We start from the raw sequence: 21,002 nt of genomic DNA, 5'->3' as shown, positions 1-21,002 counted from the left end.
GAAGTAGCCCCAGGACTGCTGGCAGAGTTCTGTTGTTTTTGTTTGTTTTTTTGAGACATTGTCTCACTCTGTCACCCAGGCTGCAGGGTAGTGACACCATCTCAGCTCACTGCAACCTCCACCTCCCGGATTCAGCAATTCTCCTGCCTCAGCCTCCTGAGTAGCTGGGATTACAGGCATTTGCCACCACTCCCGGCTAATTTTTGTACTTTTAGTAGAGACGGGGTTTTGCCATGTTGGCCATGCTGGTCTCAAACTCCTGACCTCACGTGATCCACCCTCCTCGGCCTCCCAAAGTGCTGGGATTACAGGCGTGAGCCACTGCACCAAGCCTGCTGGCAGAGTTTAAGTATGAACACATCCCAAGAAAAAGGAAGCGCAGTGTTACTCACCTATAAGATAGGCTGTGAGTTGAAGCTGGTGAAGGGGTTTCTGGAAAGCATAAAAATAAGCCTATGAGATCACCCATGAACTGGAGAAGAGATTCAGGTATACTTGGGGCCAGGGCAAAGGAAATGGAGATAAAAGATTTTTAGTATATACGTTAGGGTTGGGGGCTAATGCCAAGTGAAAAAGCTCACAAATCACATAGCAGTATCTCTTATAGGTGCTTTCCTCTCCCTTTCATGAGTCTGTGGACTGAGATCCCTCACTGCCTTCATGTGCTCTAATGTATCTGTGCCTTGGCTTCCCCTCTAAGATGGAAATCACCAGAAAGAATGGGTAAAGACAAAAATTAGTTACGAGTGACATCAACAAAAATGGCAGAGCAAAGACCTCCAAAAATTTCCTCCTCCATAAAAGCAATGAGAAAATTGGCATAATGGTCAGAATCAACTTCTTCAGAAATCTGGAAATTAACAAAGGGCTTGTAGTAATCTGGAGAATGTTTATTCAAGAAAAATAGCAGAATGTTAGTAAAAACAGCAAGGTTTGTGGCATTTTAACTTGCTTTATTGCCATTTCTCCTTCTCTGGCTCCATGGTAGCCTTGAAAACCAACAGGGCACACTCATGGTGAAAACCAACAGTCTGGCAGTCACTAGAGGGGATGGAACAGGGTTGGAGCTTTTTGAAGGACTCATTCCCAGAGAATTGTTATAATTTAACCTGTCTAGTGGTTCCCTGGAAGACCCCACTTTCAAGGTTGTCTTTGACAGCACCAGGATTTGGAGCTCAAGTTCACCAGGACTTGGAGCTCAGAGCTTACCAAGTGCAGAAAAACCTTTCTCCAGTCTGTTGAAAACAATTAGAAGCACTTGTTTGGCTGCCTAAGGAGATAAATATCAGCTGGGACAAACAAAAGGCTAATCAAAAAGCATGACATATAGAAAACAAATAACAAAATGCAGAAATCAGTCCTTCCTTATCTGTAATTACACTAAATGTAAATGAATTAAAAGGCAGAAACTGGCAGAACAGATGAAAGAAAAAACAAGTCCAACTATACACAGTCTACAGGAGACTCACTTTGGATTCAAAGATGCATATAGGTTGAAAGGAGAAGGATGAAAAAATATATTCCATGCAAAAAACAGTGAACAAAAGAGTGGCTATACTAATATCAGACAAAATAGACTTTAAGACAAAATTGTTGGGCCAGGCATCGTGGCTCATGCCTGTAATCCCAGCACTTTGGGAGGCCAAAGCCGGCAGATCACTTGAGGCCAGGAGTTTGAGACCAGCCTAGCCAACATGGTGAAACCTCGTCTCTACTAAAAATACAAAAATTAGCCATGCGTGGTGGCACATGCCTGTAATCCCAGCTACTCAAGAGGCTGAGGCACGAGAATCGCTTGAAGCTGGGAGAAGAGGTTGCAGTGAGCCGAGATTTTGCCACTGCACTCTCCAAGAGGAGAGTGAGACTCTGTCTCAAAAAAAAAAAAAAAGTTACAAGAGACAGAGGCATTAAATAATGATAAAGGGGTCCATTTATATCAAGAAGAGAAACATTTATATATGCATCTAACAATAGAGTCCTAAAATACATTAAGCAAAAATTGAGAATTGAAGAGAAAATAAGACAATTTGACAATAATAAGGACTGGCATGGTTGCTCATGCCTATAATCCCAGCACTTTGGGAGCTGAGGCAGGAGTATCGCTTGAGCCCAGGAATTCGAGACCAGCCAGAGCAGAACAGGGAGACCTCATTTCTACAAAGACAAGAAAATTGAAATAAAAAATCTAGCCAGGTGTGGTGGCACATGCCTTTTGTTCTAGCTACTCAGGAGGCTGAAGTGGGACTATCGCTTGAGCGTGGGAGGTGGAGGCTGCAGTGAGGCACAATTGTGCCACTACACTCCAGCATCAGCAACAGAGCGAGACTCTGTCTCAAAAAAACAAGAAAACAAAAAACCAAAAACCACAATAATAGTTGTTGACTTTAATACCCCACTTTCAATAATGGACAGAACAACTGGACTGGATCAGCAAGGAAAGGAAACAGAAGCGTACTAATTGAACAACACGATATACTAACTAAACCTAGCAGACTCTATAGAATACACCACCCAAAAATAGTAGAATATACATTCTTCCCATACACATGGAGCATTCTCCAGGATGGACCACATGTTATGTCATAAATTTAAAAGGATTTAAATTACTGAAAGTCAAAATCAATAACAGGAGGAAATTTGGGAACTTCACATATGTGTAGATATTAAACAACACATTGATAAACAACCAATGGGTCCAAAAAAAATCACGAGGGACACTAAAAAATACTTTGGAATGGGATGGGGCGTGGTGGCTCATGCCTGTAATCCCAACATTTTGGCAGGCTGAGGTGGGCAGATCACCTGAGGTGAGGAGTTGGAGACCAGCCTGATCAACATGGTGAAACGCCATCTCTACTAAAAATACAAAAATTAGCCAAGTGTGGTGGCGTGAGCCTGTAGTCCCAGCTACTTGGGAGGGTGAACGCAGGAGGTGGAGGTGGCAGTGAGCTGATAAGGCGCCACTGCACTCCAGTCTGGGCGACAGAGTGAGACTCCACCTCAAAAAACAAACAAACAAACTTTGGAATGAATGAAAACAAAACACAGCATGCCAAATGTTATAGGATGCAGTGAAAGCAGTGCTACAGTGAAATTTATGACTGGAAACATCAATAGTAAAAAAGATCTCAGATAAATAATCGAACCTTCCACCTTAAGAAACTAGAAAAAGAAGTAAATCCAAAATAATGAGAAGGAAACTGACTAAACCAGAAGTAAATGAAACAGAAAATAGAAAAAATAATACAGACTCTCAACAAAACGAATTCTTTGAAATGATTGACCAAAAAAAAAAAAAAAAGAGGAAAATACTCAAATTACTAAAATTAAGAATGAAAAAGAGAACATTGTTGTTACTAACCTGAGAAATAAATTGTCTAGAACATCTATGTTTTTCAAAGGAGTGGGAGATTTCAAATGTGGGAGATTTAGTGGGAGACTATTTGGAGAATTAAAGAAAAGATATTTGGGAATTTCAAATGATTTCTTGTGAAAGTCCTCTCTGATACATATTCTTTAGGTACTGGTTAATGCCCTTGAAAATGGTAACAACAGTAATAATTTTAAGGGGCTTTAGGTAAGAAATTAAGTAAGCAGACCCAAAATATTCCTTCACTGGAATATTTTTATGTTTAAAACATAGTAAAGAAGCCAGATACCCTTCAGGCCAACAATCGGCATCTTGTGAACCTTCTTTTTATACTTAGCTTATAATGCCATCTTGTGGCAATTCAAAAAAATCCAAGTCAATTTTACTGAAAAGTTATCCTCCATCTCCTAACCAGAGGTTTTCAATGAGTTTCTATCACTCAAATCTTTATTTTCCCCTTATTAGTTGGAAAACAAAAATATAATTATTTGAAAAATTTGTAATGTATGTATGGATACATGGAATCACTGTCTGGAAAAAAAACAAGTGAAATGGCATTATATTATGCATAGAAAACCAGAAATCTGCAGATCTCTGCATAGAGTAGGTTGATTTCTGACACCCTTTTCCCCCCACCTCACCATTATAAGAGTCTCTGGGAGTTCTCCGTCCCTGCAGACCTCTGCTTCCCTGATAGACAAATAATAAGCATCAATTAATAAATATATCTCAGTTATCTGGCTTCCCTATTCCCTATTTATCTATAGCTACACATTCAAGCATATATTGTTCTACTACAGTGGGCATACTAGTCTAAGAAAGATCCATACTTCACTCCTTCCAAAATGAACACCATGGACATTGTTGATTCAGTCCTTAAACACTTTCACTATTTCCACCCCTATTTATTCTCTGTCAGTTTCTAACATCAGGTCTCCATTGCCAGAAGAAAATAGGGTCCAGTAAGACATCAGATAATTTATGCCAAAACCAATATAAATTTAAGTTCTTGATAAACCTTTGCTTTCATTTAGCATTAGAAACTTCAATCTGAAAGATAAGGTGAACATTACTTACTTGTCCCAAGCCACCAAAGCCAGCCTCTCTATAAGGAATAGATTCCGCTGAGGAGGACCGACTGTATAAGGTGAAACAAAAAGAAAAAAAAGGTAAAAACCGAGTTTTACTTGTTATTGTTGGGTTTTTTTTTGTTTTTGTGTTTTTCAGACACAGTCTCGCTCTGTTGCCCAGGCTAGAGCACAATGGCATAAGCTTAGCTCACTGCAACCTCCACATCCTGGGTTCAAGTGATTCTCATGCCTCAGCCTCCCAAGTTTAGCTAGGACTACAGGCGTGTACCACCATGCCTGGCTAACTTTTGTATTTTTAGTAGAGACTGAGTTTCACCATGTTGGCCAGGTTGGTCTCGAACTCTTGACCTCAAGTGATCCACTCGCCTTGGCCTCCCAAAGTGCTAGGATTACAGGCATGAGCTACTGTGCCCAGCCTCAAAAAAAACCTAGCTTTATATGTTATTAGAACACAGAACACTTGTTGTTTTTTGGGGAAGGGGCATATGCCACTAATAGAAAGTCTCCGAAGCTGGATTGATGCGAGGAAAACACCTTCCCCTTCTAGTTCTGAGAGACTTCCTCTTGGCTCCCAGAAGGAGGGATTCCCTGACTTTGACACACATGGCCACCTTGGCACAAAAGCCTTGTGGTATTAAAAAACAAATTCGTTTTTATGTCCTCTTCTCCCTTTCCATCTTTCAGCATAGACTTAACTCCCTTAAGCCCAGACATCTGTTGGAACCTGACCCCCAGTCATTGATTACCAGTTTGTCAGGCAATCTGGACTTTCCAGTGATGCCACTGAGATGGCATCTGTCAAAAGAGCAGTGGTTCCATTTCTAGATTGTGGATCCTCAGATAAATTCTGCCATTTTCTTTTTTTTTTTTTTTGAGACGGAGTCTCGCTCTGTCACCCAGGCTGGAGTGCAGTGGCGCGATCTCGGCTCACTGCAAGCTCCGCCTCCCGGGTTCACGCCATTCTCCTGCCTCAGCCTCCCGAGTAGCTGGGACTACAGGCGCCCGCCACCTCGCCCGGCTAATTTTTTGTATTTTTTTTAGTAGAGACGGGGTTTCACCATGTTAGCCAGGATGGTCTCGATCTCCTGACCTCGTGATCCACCCGTCTCGGTCTCCAAAAGTGCTGGGATTACAGGCTTGAGCCACCGCGCCCGGCCAAATTCTGCCATTTTCATTTCACTTCCTGAAAGTCAGGGTTGGCTTGTGAAAAGTTGTTAAACAATATGCTAAATGTGAAACGTCAACCCTCACTCTAAACTTTCCCTGTTCAGAGCATGAGATGAAGATTTCATTGGGATTTATAGTGGCTTTCTGATTTTTGGTAGTCCATTGAAGAAGGGAGTTTGAAAGTTGTTGTATACTGTTAATGATTGTCTGCCCATGTCCTGCCTGAAATATCATGATCATTTATGGATAGTATCTTTAATAAAGCTGGATACAGTTTGGCACGGGAAAAAAAAAACAAACCCTAGCTTTAAACTTCTACATAGACCTAAAATTTTATCAGTCCCAAACTGAGCTACAACTAGATATTTCTTTTATCTTCCAACTTTTGCCAACAGTTTTAATGTTGCTGTGTGAGCTTACCTGACCACTTGACTGCTATGCTGGAAACTGGGCCGTGGGGTAACTGAAAGAGAATAAACTACAGAATAAAAAAATTGCCATCAATCGTGCACCTGCCTTGCCTGGCCAATTTGTTGTGCATGATTATCTGGTGATATAATGTTTTCATATTATACATAAAGTTAGGAAGATCACATTATTGTCTCTGAGAGGAAACCATCTTCTACATAAGGAAAGGATATTCATCTCACACAGATATTTAGGGGAAAAGTGTTCTCCACCTGACTGTGATGGGGAAGTAATGCCCACTGGTCGAGGTGTGGTTGACCTGCAAGGAAAAAAAAAGAGGCGGCTCTAATCTCTCTGGGCAGAGGTTAAGTGCAACTTTAGAGGATCAATCAGATCACTTTATAGAAATAATAGCTTCCTCTCTGAGCACAAACTGCTTACTCTCATGTATCATAGGTAGCATCCTGAAATATGGAAGCAAAGTTTCCACATAAAACCCCTTGCTTTCCAACTCCCTAATTGGAGCTTTCTCCACCTCTGTGTTGCCTATAATAGAAGCTTTAAAGTACACCTTTCTTCCCTCCTCAGTGCCTTATCAAGTACTCTCAACCATACATCTATCCACCCATTCATACATCCCTCCATTGTCTCATCCACCTTAAGAAACTAGAAAAAGAACTAAACCCAAAATAACCAGAAAGAAGGATGCCATCCAACGAGCATATATTTGGGTCTATATTTCCTAGATCCTGAGATTACAAAAATACCTAGAATAACTGAGAGGCTTACAGGCTAGTGGGAGAGATTAAAAAAAAAAAATCAGAGCAGTGTTTAAGTGTTGTAATGGGCTTATCAGAAGAACAGAAGGACAAAACAACACTAGACGGTAGCTTCTATGAATGTAGGACCATGTCTTTTTAATCCATAATGCAGGGCTGATATTAAAATATATATAAATATATATACACACACATATATATATATAGATTTTTTTAAATTGTTTGTTTTGAGACAGAGTCTCGCTCTGTCACCCAGGCTGGAGTGCAGTGGGTGATCTCCGCTCACTGCAAGCTCTGCCTCCCAGGTTCACACCATTCTCCCGCCTCAGCCTCCTGAGCAGCTGGGACTACAGGTGTCCGCCACCACACCCGGCTAATTTTGTTTTTGTATTTTTAGTAGAGACAGGGTTTCACCATGTTAGCCAGGATGGTTTCAATCTCCTGATTTCATGATCCGCCTGCCTCCGCCTCCCAAAGTGCTGGAATTACAGGCGTGAGCCACCATGCCCGGCCGATACTAAAAATATGTTTAAGAGTTGGTAGATGGCCGGGCCGGTGGCTCAAGCCTGTAATCCCAGCACTTTGGGAGGCCAAGACGGGCGGATCACGAGGTCAGGAGATCGAGACCATCCCGGCTAACACGGTGAAACCCCGTCTCTACTAAAAAATACAAAAAACTAGCCCGGCGAGGTGGCGGGCGCCTGTAGTCCCAGCTACTCGGGAGGCTGAGGCAGGAGAATGGCGTAAACCCGGGAGGCGGAGCTTGCAGTGAGCTAAGATCCGGCCACTGCACCCCAGCCTGGGCGACAGAGCAAGACTCCGTCTCAAAAAAAAAAAAAAGCGTTGGTAGAGCATATATATCACTAATTAGAAAGGACCGGTAGCATATATCCAGCCCATAACATAGTACCTGATAAACAGTAGGCACTTAATATTTACTGAATGAATGAATAGACCATCTAATTCCACCTAATGCAGTCTTCACAGAGGAAATGACTGAGTTGAATTTTTAAGGATGAGTAGTGTAAAAAGTAAAGTAGAGGTTCCTCTTTAAAGGCTTTCCTCTTCGTCTAATTAGGAATAAACAGTAACTTCTCTTAAAAGCAAAATTTATTTAAAGACCTGTACTAACATTCTTAAATATCTGCTAGCCGTAATAAAGAAATCAATGTACTTTATGTTCTTAGCTGCCACAACTTAGCCTAAATATTTGCCCTGGTACACTTACATTGGTCCAAGCAAGCGTTAGGTTATAGCCTGTTCCTTCCTTATTTGAAGATGTTTTTACCTTTCTCAGCATTCCACAAGTTACTTCCTCCTTCCTTGGTTCTCCTCTACCTTTGCCTCTTTTAAAAAGTTCTAAGTTGTTAGCCAATCGGAACACATACAGAATGTGAGGTCCCGTTCCAGCCAATGGAAACCGGACACAGCAGTAAGGTAGATGCGTCAGGTTATAAATGACCCTGTCTCCTTTGTTCAGTGTAATCTTGCTGGCGAGTGAACCCTTTCTGCAGGAAGTAAAAATGTCCTTGCTGAGTAAATTAAATTTATGTTCAAATGCTATTTCTTTATGGCACTGAGGAACCAGCATTTCAAACAGTAGTATTTCATAAGATGACAGTCAAGGGTGAGCATTATAATTAAGATTTTACTTCGGCACTTTCAATAACTCTTTCTTGCAGAAGTGAAAGCCAAATGCATTAACCATTTTCTCTCTCTCAGAGTTCACACAGCCAGGAGTCAAGAAAGAACAGGAGTTTTCAGGGGGTTGGGTTAGTATGGGAGCTGATAAAACTGACCTGCTTCCTTGGTACCGACTTGGAGATTCCTATAGGTGAAAAAACCAGGAGTGAAGAAGGCTACAACTGAGGATCCTAATCAACAGATCTTCAGTCTTACTTGCTAGCTAACTAAGCTCAGTGCCCGTTAGTCATGGTTGCTAAGATTCCCAGTAGGAGGAAAAGTAGCAGCAGTGTTTCCTTAGGATATTATTAGCTTTGAGGAGATAAAATTTTAGTTCTTTGTAAGAGTGCATAGGGAATCCCATAGACTAACATAAGTGGGGAAATATGGAGTCTCTGGGGAGAGAAAGGAAAATGACACACTACAATGTGCTAGAATAATTACAGGAGTGGGATCAATAGGAAAATTATATAAATACACAGAATATTCTTAGGAAGAAAAACTATTTAGGAAGTAGAGTGTGATGCAGAGGAAGCGTCCTGAGGTGTCTTGAGTTTCTCGAAGAGAAATTTTTAAGTTGCAACAGCTGTTTCTTCTATAAGAGAACTTTCCAACTCACTGATGTTCATGACTCACTGATGTTCAGGAATGGGTTACGAGTGTACTATAAGTTGATCCTTTCTGTCCCCCAAGGTCTGCTGAGACCTCATCCATTTACTGTAGAGGGCTTATTGTACAAATATCAATTTCTGTGTGTGCCATGATGAGAAAAAGATTAGGAAACACTATTCTATATAATCAGCTAGATAGATGAGAAAAGTAAGAGAGAAAATAATAATAAGGAAAATCTATTTCATTCACCTTTAGAATGGCTAGAAATTTCTTCAGTTCTCCATTCTCCTTCCTTAAGACTGACAATTCTCTAGGCAAAAGATGGAACCAATCAGCTGCAGCAAATCAGGGATTAAAAACCTGATTTTTTTATTATTATAACTATTAACATTTAGTTAATACTTATTGAGAAATGCTTGCAGCTATACAAGCTATTTCTATCAGGAATTTGGTGATTCAAGGAGACAATGGCAGGGTTTTGATAATGAGAACAATTAGGTGGACAAAATAAGCAATTACTTGGTATGATTTCAGGGGAATTTGCAAAGAATTCCATTTCCTCCCCCACACACACACACCCCTCGCCTGCTGATGTCTAAAAATTTTTATCAAGGATTCCATCTTGTGGTTGCTTTGGCAGCACATACACTAAAATTGGAACAATACAGAGAAGATTAACATGGCCCCCAAAGAAAGTTAACATGTAAATGCTTGAAGCATTCCATAAAAAAAAATAATAATAATAATAATAAACTTTGAAAGAAGAGAAAAAAGGATTCCAGACCAGCTTGGACAATATGGAGAGACTCCTCTCGACAACAACAAAAAAAAATACAAAAATTAGCCAGGCATGGTGGCGTGCACTTGTAGTCGCAGCTACTTGGGAGGCTGAGGTGAGAGATCACTTGAGCCCAGGAGATTGAGGCTACAAGGAGTGTTATCGGTGTGAATCAGCTATATCTGACTTCTCAAGGAAGCAGATTTTTTTTTTGTTTTAGTTTTTGAGACAGTGTCTCACTTTTTCACCCAGGCTGGAGTGTAGTGGTGTGATCATAGCTCACTGTAACTCAGACTCCTGGGCTCAAAGGATCCTCCAGCCTCAGCCCAAGTAGCTGGGACTATAGGTGTGAACCACCATGTCTGGCTAATTTTTTATTTAAAAACTTTTTTTTTTTTTTTAGAGTCTCGCTATGTTGGCCAGGCTGGCCTTCTCCTGGCCTTCTCCTGGCCTCAAGTGATCCTCCTGCTTCGGCCACCCAAACTGCTGGGATTACAGGTGTGAGCCACTGCACCTGGCCTGGGAAACAGTTTTTGATACCGGGAAATAGAAGAGGAAAACTATAAAGTGAGGAGAGCCTCTGGAGGGAAGAAAGAAAAAAATGGAGATTCAGGGGATCAAAAATTCTATACCCGATTTTCCCAAACAAACAAATACATATGGAGCAATTTCCAGGTTTTGCAAACACAAGGAAATAAAGACTGTCACTTCTTAGAAAGAAAAAAAAAAGCTCTCTTGTGATTTGATATGTTACTTACTTGTCCTGGCTGACCAGTGCCTGCTGTGCCTCCTGCATGGCTGTTTCTAACTTTGTAATTCTATGCTTATAAAAGGCGATGAGGAGATCTGTTTGTTTCTTCTGGAAACTCCACACCTACTAGGGAAAAACAAGCCTTTGACATACTCTCCCATAACTCCTTTCCCTTCACTTCTGGCAACAAAGGGAAAGCCATCAAATCACACTTTATTATACTGCTCATTTTCTTCTAGAACATCTGGCCTAATAAACAACATCCCAGAACTAGAGAGCTCAGCACTTATTTCCAGGATACTAGCCTTCTAGTGTCTTTTTTTTTTTTTTTTTTTTTTTTTTTTTGAGACAGAGTTTTGCTATTGTTGCCCAGGCTGGAGTGCAATGGTGTGATCTCAGCTCACCATAACCTCTGCCTCCCGGGTTCAAGCTATTCTCCTGCCTCAGTCTCCTGAGTAGCTGGGATTACAGGCATGTGCTACCACACCCAGCTAATTTTGTATTTTTAGTAGAGACAAGGTTTCTCCATGTTGGTCAGGCTAGTCTCAAACTCCCAACCTCAGGTGATCTGCCCACCTCAGCCTCCCAAAGTGTTGGGATTACAGGCATAAGCCACCACACCCGGCCCCTTCTACTATCTTAATGAGAATATTCTACCATAGCAGAATGACCCTTTAAAAATATGGTTTTGCATCCCGTGCAAGAAGAGAGATTTTTTTAAAAACTGTTTTTCGAGCTTAGAATTGGTTCTAACTTGTCAACTATTAGTTTGGATCAGCTTCCACATTCATAGCTATTACAGAGCCTTAGTGACCAATTTACTTTCCCTAAAGACACCTACACAGAGTCACCTGCAGGCTGCTTATGCTGCTATAGGAAAGGGTGGAGAGGCACAGAAGGAGATTAACTATGCTTGAATTTTTTTTCTGGGCATGCACACATAATTTTATCTTTTGCCTCACTTTACCATTTGCTATACTGATGTGTCTATCATGGGATTGCTGAATCAGATGAAAAGTTAATATTTAGAAAGTGTTTTAGCTTTGTCAGGCTCTACTTTTGAGTACACAGCAGTATTTATGTCTCATCTGCTTCCTCCCTGTTCAGACTATAAACCCTCTTTTGTCTAGGGTCCTTTCCTAGATCTTGGTACTCTTCTCATAAACTTTTTGTTCTCAATTTTCAAATTGCTCTTGCCACCTTACTAAAGAATTGTACTTAAGAGTTTCCTTTCTACTTAAAGGTAAACTAAACTAGTTCTAGATAGATAAGAATTTACTCTAGTCTATTTTTTTAAACCCTCATTTTTAATAAAACTAATATGTTTATTTTAAGCTGTGAAAAGAAAATGTTTATTTTAAGCCAGGCATGGTGATCACGCCTATAATCTCAGAGACTCGGGAAGCCAAGGCTAAGACAGGAGGATTGCTTAAGGATAGGAATTTGAGACCAGCCTAAGCAACATAGCAAGACCTTGTCTGTACAAAAAATAATTTCATTTATTAATTTAATTTAATTTTTTTTTTGAGACTGAGTCTCGCTCTGTCACCAAGGCTAGAGTGCAGTGGCATGATCTCAGCTCACTGCAACCTCCGCCACCCAGGTTCAAGCGATTATCCTCCCTCAGCCTCCTGAGTAGCTGGGACTACAGGCGCCTGCCACCATGCCTGGCTAATATATGTACTTTTAATGGAGATGGGGTTTCACCATGTTGGTCAGGATGGTCTCGAACTCCTGACCTCTTGATCCGCCCACCTCGGCCTCCCAAAGTGCTGGGATTACAGGCGTGAGCCACTGTGCCCGGCCAAAAAATAATTTTAAAAATTTAGGAGGGCGCGATGGTACATGCCTGTAATTTCAACTACTTGAGAGGCTGAAGTGGGTGGATTGCTTGAACCCAGGAGTTCGAGGCTGCAGGGAGCCATGATTGTGCCTCTGCACTGCAGTCTGGGCAACAGAGCAAGAGCCCAACTTAAAAAAATTGTTTTAGAAAATTTGAATAGTGGAGGCCAGGTGTGGTGGCTCATGCCTGTAATCCCAGCACTTTGGGAGACCAAGGTGGGCAGATCACTTGAGGTCAGGAGTTTGAGACCAGCCTGGTCAATATGGCGAAACCCCGTCTCTACTAAAAATGCAAAAATTAGCCGGGCATGGTGGTGTGCACCTGAAATTCCAGCTAATGGCGAGGCTGAGGCAGGAGAATCACTTGAACCCAGAAGGTGGAGGTTGCAGTGAGCCAAGATCGTGCCACTGCACTCCAGCCTGGGCAACAGAGTGAGAACCCATCTCAAAAAAAAAAAAAAAATTGAACAGTGGAGAAGCAGAATAAAAGTTACTCTGAATCCTGGGAATTACCTAAAATGGCAGGGGTAGGGGTGAGAAGCAACAGAGATAAAGCTATATAACAGACAGCCAAATCACAGTGTTAGTATCCCAAATATCCTAATCCTACCCTTGGGGATAGTTGGAAGTAAAATTAAGTCAAAATCAGGCTAGCATCAAGAAAAGCCAAATCCTACCCTAGATTAGTTAGCCCTCCATTTGACATTACCAAGGGTCATAAGTGCACAAACAGACCCCACTGTGGAACTCCAGGGAGCCAGACTGGATTATGGGAAGGTCTTTTTATTTTTATTTTTATTTTTATTTTTTTTGAGACGGATTCTTGCTCTGTCGCCCAGGCTGGAGTGCAGTGGCCGGATCTCAGCTCACTGCAAGCTCCACCTCCCGGGTTTAGGCCATTCTCCTGTCTCAGCCTCCGGAGTAGCTGGGACTACAGGCGCCCGCAACCTCGCCTGGGTGGTTTTTTGTATTTTTTAGTAGACGGGGTTTCACCGTGTTAGCCAAGATGGTCTCGATTTCCTGACCTCGTGATCCGCCCGTCTTGGCCTCCCAAAGTGCTGGGATTACAGGCTTGAGCCACCGCGCCCGGCCCCCGGGAAGGTCTTTTGCCAGGCCTAAGCAGACCTACTTTATCTACTTGTCCCAAAAAACTGATCATTCCAAGAAGAAGAAAGACCAGTCCAGAAAACAACCAGCAAGGAGTATTAAAGAAGAAGTGATTTTGCCTGATACCAGGGTACAAATGTTTAGCCTATATCAAACACATTCACTGAAGAAGATTCTAAAATCTAACTCAGTAATGTACCTCAGTACAGTACTTAAAAAAATTACCAATAGTTAGCAATCCTTCAAATCCCTCAGCCTCATGAAAAGGTTGGTCTCTTTCCTTTCTCCAAAGAAGATTAACTTTTGCTTGCTCACTTGCTTTTTTAAAACTTTAAAAAATTTTTTTAGAAATGATAGCTTGCTATATTGCCCAGACCGGTCTTGAACTCCTGGTCTCAAACAATCCTCCTGCCTTGGCCTCCCAATCACTTACTTTTTCTTAAAGGTGGGATTATTTTGTTAATACAGTAACACAGAGCTGATAATAATAAAAGTAGTTCTATTGATGATAACACTTAACATTGTCTGGATAATTCAAGTGTTAAATATTGTTTTATTGGAACGTTGATACCAACATTTTATTGGTATGAAACTGTCTACTTTTATACCCTGATTCCTTTCCTTTATCTCCATAATAGGACCAGGTAAGGATATAATGGTCTTCACGCTCTAGATTCCTACCATTTTACTATTGATAACGTGTCAAAATACAAAATTACAACAAATTTAGTTTTTTTTTTCTTTCTTTTTTTTTGAGACAGAGTTTCGCTCTTGTTGCCCAGGCTGGAGTGCAATGGCGCGATCTTGGCTCACAGCAACCTCCAACTGCCGGGTTCAAGCCATTCTCCTGCCTAAGGCTCCAGAGTAGCTGGGATTACAGGCATGCACCACCACACCTGGCTAATTTTGTATTTTTAGTAGAGACGGGGTTTCTCCATGTTGGTCAGGCTGGTCTTGAACTCCGGACCTCAGGTGATCCGCCTGCCTCGGCCTCCCAAAGTGCTGGGATTACAGGCATGAGCCACCATGCCCAGCTAGTTTAAAGATTTTAACTGGCTTCGATTTGCAATTCTAGACTTGAGCAACACATTGTTCTAAAAAACAGAATGAGTGTTCTGATTAACTGAGAAGACAAGTTGGCTTTTTAGGCAGAAAAGGGCTGAAGAAAGCAGAAACAGAGAACCAAAAGTGCATGGGTTGGTTCAAAGTTACTCTCCTTGTAAAGGTTAAAGCAGAGGGGACTTCTTTATTATGCCAGCTAAAATTGGCCTGTTTGGAGATTTACCTATTACCTCTCCGTCTCCTGATTTCTTGGAAGATCAGATGAACTGTCAGCATGAGTAATTCCATTTTGGTTTGGACTGCTGGACCTAGTGCAGAAACTCAATCCAAACCAACAACCTTGTATAAACTTTATTTTATATATGAAACATAATTTTTATTTTATATGCTTGAGAGAGTATATTAAAACTTCAGTTCTGAATTAAGTCCAACAAAAGGGTAGAAAGAGTAAAGGAGAAATAACTGAAAAATACTGAGAGAGGCACAGTAATGGAAGCAAAGGGGGAGCTTAGTAGGTTTACTACAATAAGACGTTTTGGTCCAATGTGGGTTATTATAAACAAAACATTCCTGTTTGTTTATAAAAGTAGGCCAGGTGCAGTGGCTCATGCCTGTAATCTTACCACTTTGGGAAGCCAAGGTGGGCAGATCACTTGAACTCAGGAGTTTGAGACCAGCCTGGGCAACATGGCAAAACGCTATCTCTACCAAAAGCACACACATACAAAAAAGTAATATATGCTTTGGAAATGATTATCAGTTTGATTATCATTTTTGTACTAAAGAAGGACCTTCCCAGTTCTTATTTTTATTTATTTTTATTTTGATAGAGATGGGGTCCTGCTGTGTTGCCCAAACTGGTCTCAAACTTCTGGCCTCAGGTCATCCTCCACGTGCTGGAACTACTGGAATTGAGCCACCATGCCCAGTCTTAGTTTTTTTTTTTTTTTTTTTGAGATAGAGTTTTGCCCTTTCAACCAGGCTAGAGTGCAGGGGTTTGTTCACAGTTCACTGTAGGCTCAACCTCCCAGGCTCAAGTGATCTTCCCACTTGAGCCTCCCGAGTAGCTGGGACAACAGGTGCATGCCACCATACCCCTCTAATTTTTTAATTTTTTTTTTCTTAAGAGAAAGGGTCTCACTATGTTGCCCAGGCTGATCTCAAACTCCTGGGTTCTAGCAGTCCTCCCACTTCGGCCTCCCAAAGTGTTGGGATTATAGGCATGAGCCACTGTGCCTAGCCTTAGTTCTTATTTTTAAATGTCAGCATTTTTATTTAGTTGAAGATTTATTTTTGCATGCAATTTAATTTTTGAACATCTGTAAATAAGTCACCAAGTTTTAGAAATTCACTTTAAAGATATTGGTAAATTCACGATCTCTCTTTGACATTCAAAACCTATTAGTTTGCCTTATCTATCTTTTGTGAAACTCCCTCATTCCACAATATCTACAAGCAAGTCTTAGTATTTTTGAACTATATATCTGGATAATCATTCACTTGATAAAAGGACATTTCTCTAAGTACTCCAACTAAAAAAATGAGAAAGGATGACAGAATTGGAATTTTACAACTTCTAATGAATTAAGGATCTCTGCAAAGTTCATCAATGGCTACCCTCACACAAAATAAGAGACACAGACCATTAAGTACCTCTTGGTGGAATACGACACTGGAATAAAGTGGTCTTGCCTTACCTTCCCCTGCCCCCAAACCAATGATGGTGATTAACCCTAAACCTACCTATCAATTTACAGGAAATAGAGGACAGAGGAACATATAAAATGACTCCATAGGTACAATAAACAAAATCCACACTGTGAACAACTCTATAGGACAAAAGACCATTTTCTTCAATAATAACTTAAAAAGAAATGAGAGAAAACTTATAGTGTAAAAGAAACTTAAGAGACATAACCACTGAAATATATATGTTTATTGAAACTCAGTTCAAAATGTGGGAACATTTTAAAACTGAGACAACCGGAGAAATGTGAATGCAGCCTGATTATTTGATAATATTATGAAATTGTTATCTTAGCAGGATGTGGTTATATTTAAGAAAAAAGTTCCTATCTTTTAGAGATACACACTGAAATATTTACAGATTGAAATGATGTAATATCCGGTTTTGGCTTTAAAATAATCTGGGTGGGGGTGGCAAGAGGTATGGATGGAGGAAAATCAGCCATTCACCGATAATTGTTGAAGTGGAGTGATGGATGCATGGAAATGAAACTGTCCTCATAGGGTTTAACAAGAATTACATGCTTGGTGCTGGACAGAAATATAGTTATAATTAAGGATTAATCAGGCTGCACTTTGGCACACTTCCTTTTAGCTGCGAAAGTCACATCACACTAGATGCTGACCATCTGCATCCTCATTGTTCTCATAAACAGAATATGATATTAGAATCATAAGGCTTTTGCTTAAAAGTTGCTTAAGATATTTTTCAGATCTTGAATTCCAGTGGAACAGCTGACACTAGCGAGTCTGAAGACCCCCACAGAGGAATCGAATCAGCATGAGAATGCAGGGTTTTTTTTTTTTCACTTTTTTCATATTTTTATTACATTCTTACTTTCTTCCTCCATTGCCTTATCAGTTAAGAGGGCAAATAATATTTCAAGAGACTGACAGAATATATTCTGCACTCTGCTCATTTCATAGCTCTCTGGGGAATTGGGGTTTTTGTAAACTTTTACAATCACATTTTTGAGAATGCAGTTTCTTCATCTACCCTTCTCATGACTCCACCCTGCATTCTTTAACCAAGCAATGATCCCCACACCGTGGCTTACTACTCATCCAACTCTTTAAAAACCTCTAGCCTCGAACTCCTCCTAGAGGCAAATTTGAGGTTTCCTATCTCCTTGTTCAGCTGTCTTATGATTAAACCTCTTTCTCTGCTGCAACCCAGTGTCTTGGTGTACTAACTTGCCATGCACGGGGCAATGAAACCGATACGGTTCAGAAATTAATTATATTATACATATGATTATACTCTTTTTAGACATTTGAAATTATATGTGATAAAATCATAATAAACCTTTTTTTAATGGGCTGATTTTGAGGGGGATCTTTTGAACAGGGTGTGGTGTAAGAAATATATATACAGTCTTTGTCCCTGGTTCCTCACAGAGTTACTAAAACCCTTGGCATTTCCTGAGTGATAGGAGCATCTTTTGTTATTCATAACAAGCCCCTTTCAACCATACCTGAATTTGTGCTAATGAGGTGACTCTTGGTGGGGTCCTAGATAGCATCAAAATGGGGGCTTGTTGCCAGAGGAACCAAACACTGTTTGGAAGGTTGGGGTCCCAACCCTTCTTCCCACCCCACCCCCACCCCCGACAACCAGAGAAGGAAAAGGCGCTAGAGATTGAGTTCAATCGCCAACGACCAATTCTTTAATCAATCACGCCTATGTAATGGAACCTTCATAACAACTCCTGAACAAGGGAGTTCAGAGAGTTACCAAGTTGGTGAACACTTGGAGGTGCTGGGAGAGTAGTGCATCTGGAGAGGGTATGGAAGCTCTGCACCCCTCCTCACATACTTTGCATCTTTTCCATTTGGCTATTCCCATGATGTATTGTTTTCTTTTCTTTCCTTTTCTTTTTTTGAGACACAGTCTTGCGCTGTCACCCAGGCTGGAGTGCGGTGGCATGATCTTGGCTCACTGCAACCTCCGCCTCCCAGGTTCAAGTGATTCTCCTGCTTCAGCCTCCAGAGTAGCTGGAATTACAGGTGCCCACCACCACACCCATCTACTTTTTGTATTTTTAGTAGAGGCAGGGTTTCACCATGTTGGCCAGGCTGGTCTCGAACTCCTGACCTCAGGTGATCCACCCACCTCGGCCTCCCAAAGTGCTGGGATTACAGGTGTGAGCCACTGCACCTGGCCCCCATGTTGTATCTTTTATAATAAACTGGTAATAATAAGTAAAGTACTTTTCTGAGTTCTGTGAGTCATTCTAGCAAGTTATTGAAGCTTGGGGGAGCAGGAGGAAGTTCATGAGAATCCTCAAGTTTGTGGTTGGCCAGTCTGAAGTATTGTAGCCTAGGTACCCCATTTGTGGCTGGTGTCCAGAGTGGGGGCAGTCTTGTGAGGCTGAGCCCTAAACATGTGAAGTATGACACTAAAACTCTAGGAATTAAGTGTTAGAATTGAATTGAATTGAATTGTTCCACACCTAGTTGGTGTCAGACAACCGGTTGGTATCAGAAAATGTCTCACACAGGGGCAGAAAATATATAGTGCAAAGATTATATTTCATTTAGCAAAACTTTACTGAACACTTTATGCCAGGCATAAGAACTGGAAATGCTAAGATGAACAGTATGGGTTCTTGTCTTTTAGTAGTGTCAAAGGAAAATATCTTGGACCCCCCAAATCACTAAGCTAAAAGGAAAAGTCAAGCTGGTAAATGCTTAGGGCAAACCTGCCTCCCATTCTATTCAAAGTCACCGGTCTGCTCACTGAGATACATGCATATCTGATTGCCTCCTTTGGAGAGGCTAATCAGAAACTCAAAAGAAGGCAACCATTGGTCTCTTATCTACATAGGACCTAGAAGCCCTCTCCCACTTTGAGCTGTCCCACCTTTCCAGACCGAACCAACGTTCATCTTACATATGTTGATTGATGTCTCATGTCTCCCGAAAATGTATAAAACCAAACTGCGCTCTGACCTTGGGCACATGTCGTCTGAACCTCCTGAGGCTGTGTCATGGGCACATGTCCTCAATCTTGGCAAAATAAACTTTCTAAATTAACTGAGACTCGTCTCAGATTTTCCAGTTTCATAGTAGCTTATCACAGTCTAGTAGAAGAGACATTCTGACACATGAACCAATAAGTAAAACACTATGTTATATGCAGAACACAAGAATTTACAAGATAGAGATAATGATTAAGAGGTAATTATTAATTCAGGTTTTTTTTTGGTTTTTTTTTTTTTGAGACAGTCTCGCTCCGTCACCCAGGATGGAGTGCAGTGGCGCAATCTAGGCTCGCTGCAACCTCTGCCTCCCAGGTTCAAGTGATTCTCATGCCTCAGTCTCACAAGCAGCTGGGATTACAGGCACACGCCACTACCACACCCGGCTACTTTTTTGTATTTTTAGTAGAGATGGGGTTTCACCATATTGGCCAGGCAGATCTTGAACCCTCAACCTCAGGTGATCCACCCCTGTCAGCCTCCAAAAGTGCTGGGATTACAGGCGTGAGCCACCACGCCCAGCCTAACTTAGTCTTTAAAGTGTAGAAGTTAGGCGTTTCAGATATAAAGGTATGAAAGTATATGGTCTGTAAAAGAACTGCAAAGAACTAAATCTGCCTAATAGATTCAGTAATAAATAACCTTATGTAAAAACTTGTGTTTGTATATGAGATGTGAGGTGGTAGTTGTGATTGAAATTGGAGAGTTTAGGAGGAACCAGATCATTAAGGTAACTATGTATTACTCTGAGCAGTCTGAAACTTAGTGATAGGAAGCCACCAAAGGATTCTGAAAAGGCAGTTACTTGTTCAGATTTGCAATTGAAATAGATTATCGTGATGGCTCAGAGGGAACAGAGTAGAGCAAAAAAGAACCCTAAAAATGCTTTCTTAGCAAAAGCAATTGGAGGATTGTTAGTAAGATGTCTGAAGTACCCACTCTGAATGAGAGCCACAGCAGCCCACCAGGCGGAGGGTTATGTTTTGGGTTGCACAGTTTGTATGATCAAAGGAATACAACCTCACATTGGCCTAAGGTTCCTCCACCCCCTGCTCAGTAGTGATGAAGAATTCAACTACACTGTTTCAGAAGTCCTAAATACTGACAGCTTTTCCTTTTTAGGTAAAATAATATTAAACTAAATACAACTTTTCTTCAAAAGCACCATTGAGTATCTCTTTTTAATTTCTCTATTTTTACCCAAGCTGGAGTACGGTGGTGCAATCACGGCTCACTGCAGCCTCAACCTCTTGGGATCAAGCGATCCTCCCACCTCAGCCTCCTGAGTAGCTGGGATTACAGGTGTGTGCCACCATGCCCACCTAATTTTTAAATTTTTTGTAGAGATGGGGTTTCACTATGTTACCCAAGCTAGTCTCAAACTCCTGGCCTCATGCAATCCTTCCACCTTGGCCTCCAAAGTGGTGTGAGCCACTGCATCTGGCCCACTGAGTACCTCAGTTGTTCAAATTCTTAATTCAAATGAGGGATGGAGAAGCTCTGATCTATTGATGAGATCAAATCTTGACCTGATTTTATTCCAACAGTATATGTAGCAATTATGGATGTATATATTAGTAAAAACATGAGACTTCAAAAATCCTTTAAAAACATAAAATAGACCA

The 21,002-nt window shown here is 41.1% G+C and overlaps 1 protein-coding gene and 1 non-coding gene across 10 annotated transcripts in view; one reads left to right on the top strand and one right to left on the bottom strand.

The window, feature by feature from the left end:
* The window catches only part of RNF212B (ring finger protein 212B), a 100,343-nt gene that overhangs the window by 14,423 nt on the left and 64,918 nt on the right, over positions 1–21,002 (bottom strand). For 6 of the 9 annotated variants that reach the window (XR_013396106.1, XM_077940715.1, XM_015143398.3 and 3 more), the window contains 8 exons: positions 10,647–10,762; positions 9,360–9,420; positions 8,615–8,643; positions 6,309–6,355; positions 6,049–6,091; positions 4,448–4,508; positions 4,012–4,060; positions 393–432 (listed from right to left, as the gene is read on the bottom strand). Coding sequence is in view for 8 of the 9 variants with exons in the window: in XM_077940715.1 (XP_077796841.1) it covers positions 393–432; positions 4,012–4,060; positions 4,448–4,508; positions 6,049–6,091; positions 6,309–6,355; positions 8,615–8,643; positions 9,360–9,420; positions 10,647–10,762 (446 nt within the window). In the remaining variant the exon portion in view is untranslated. The remainder of the gene's footprint in view (positions 1–392; positions 433–4,011; positions 4,061–4,447; positions 4,509–6,048; positions 6,092–6,308; positions 6,356–8,614; positions 8,644–9,359; positions 9,421–10,646; positions 10,763–21,002) is intronic. The other 3 variants (XM_028851419.2, XM_028851418.2, XM_077940718.1) reach the window with 2 other exon arrangements.
* LOC114679799 (U6 spliceosomal RNA) lies at positions 9,739–9,841 on the top strand. Its single transcript, XR_003731901.1, has one exon. It is a non-coding gene; the product is annotated as a U6 spliceosomal RNA (small nuclear RNA).

The sequence above is a fragment of the Macaca mulatta genome, chromosome 7 (genome assembly GCF_049350105.2).
Source record: "Macaca mulatta isolate MMU2019108-1 chromosome 7, T2T-MMU8v2.0, whole genome shotgun sequence".
Lineage (NCBI taxonomy): Eukaryota > Metazoa > Chordata > Mammalia > Primates > Cercopithecidae > Macaca > Macaca mulatta.
This window is presented reverse-complemented; position numbering and strand designations above follow the sequence as displayed.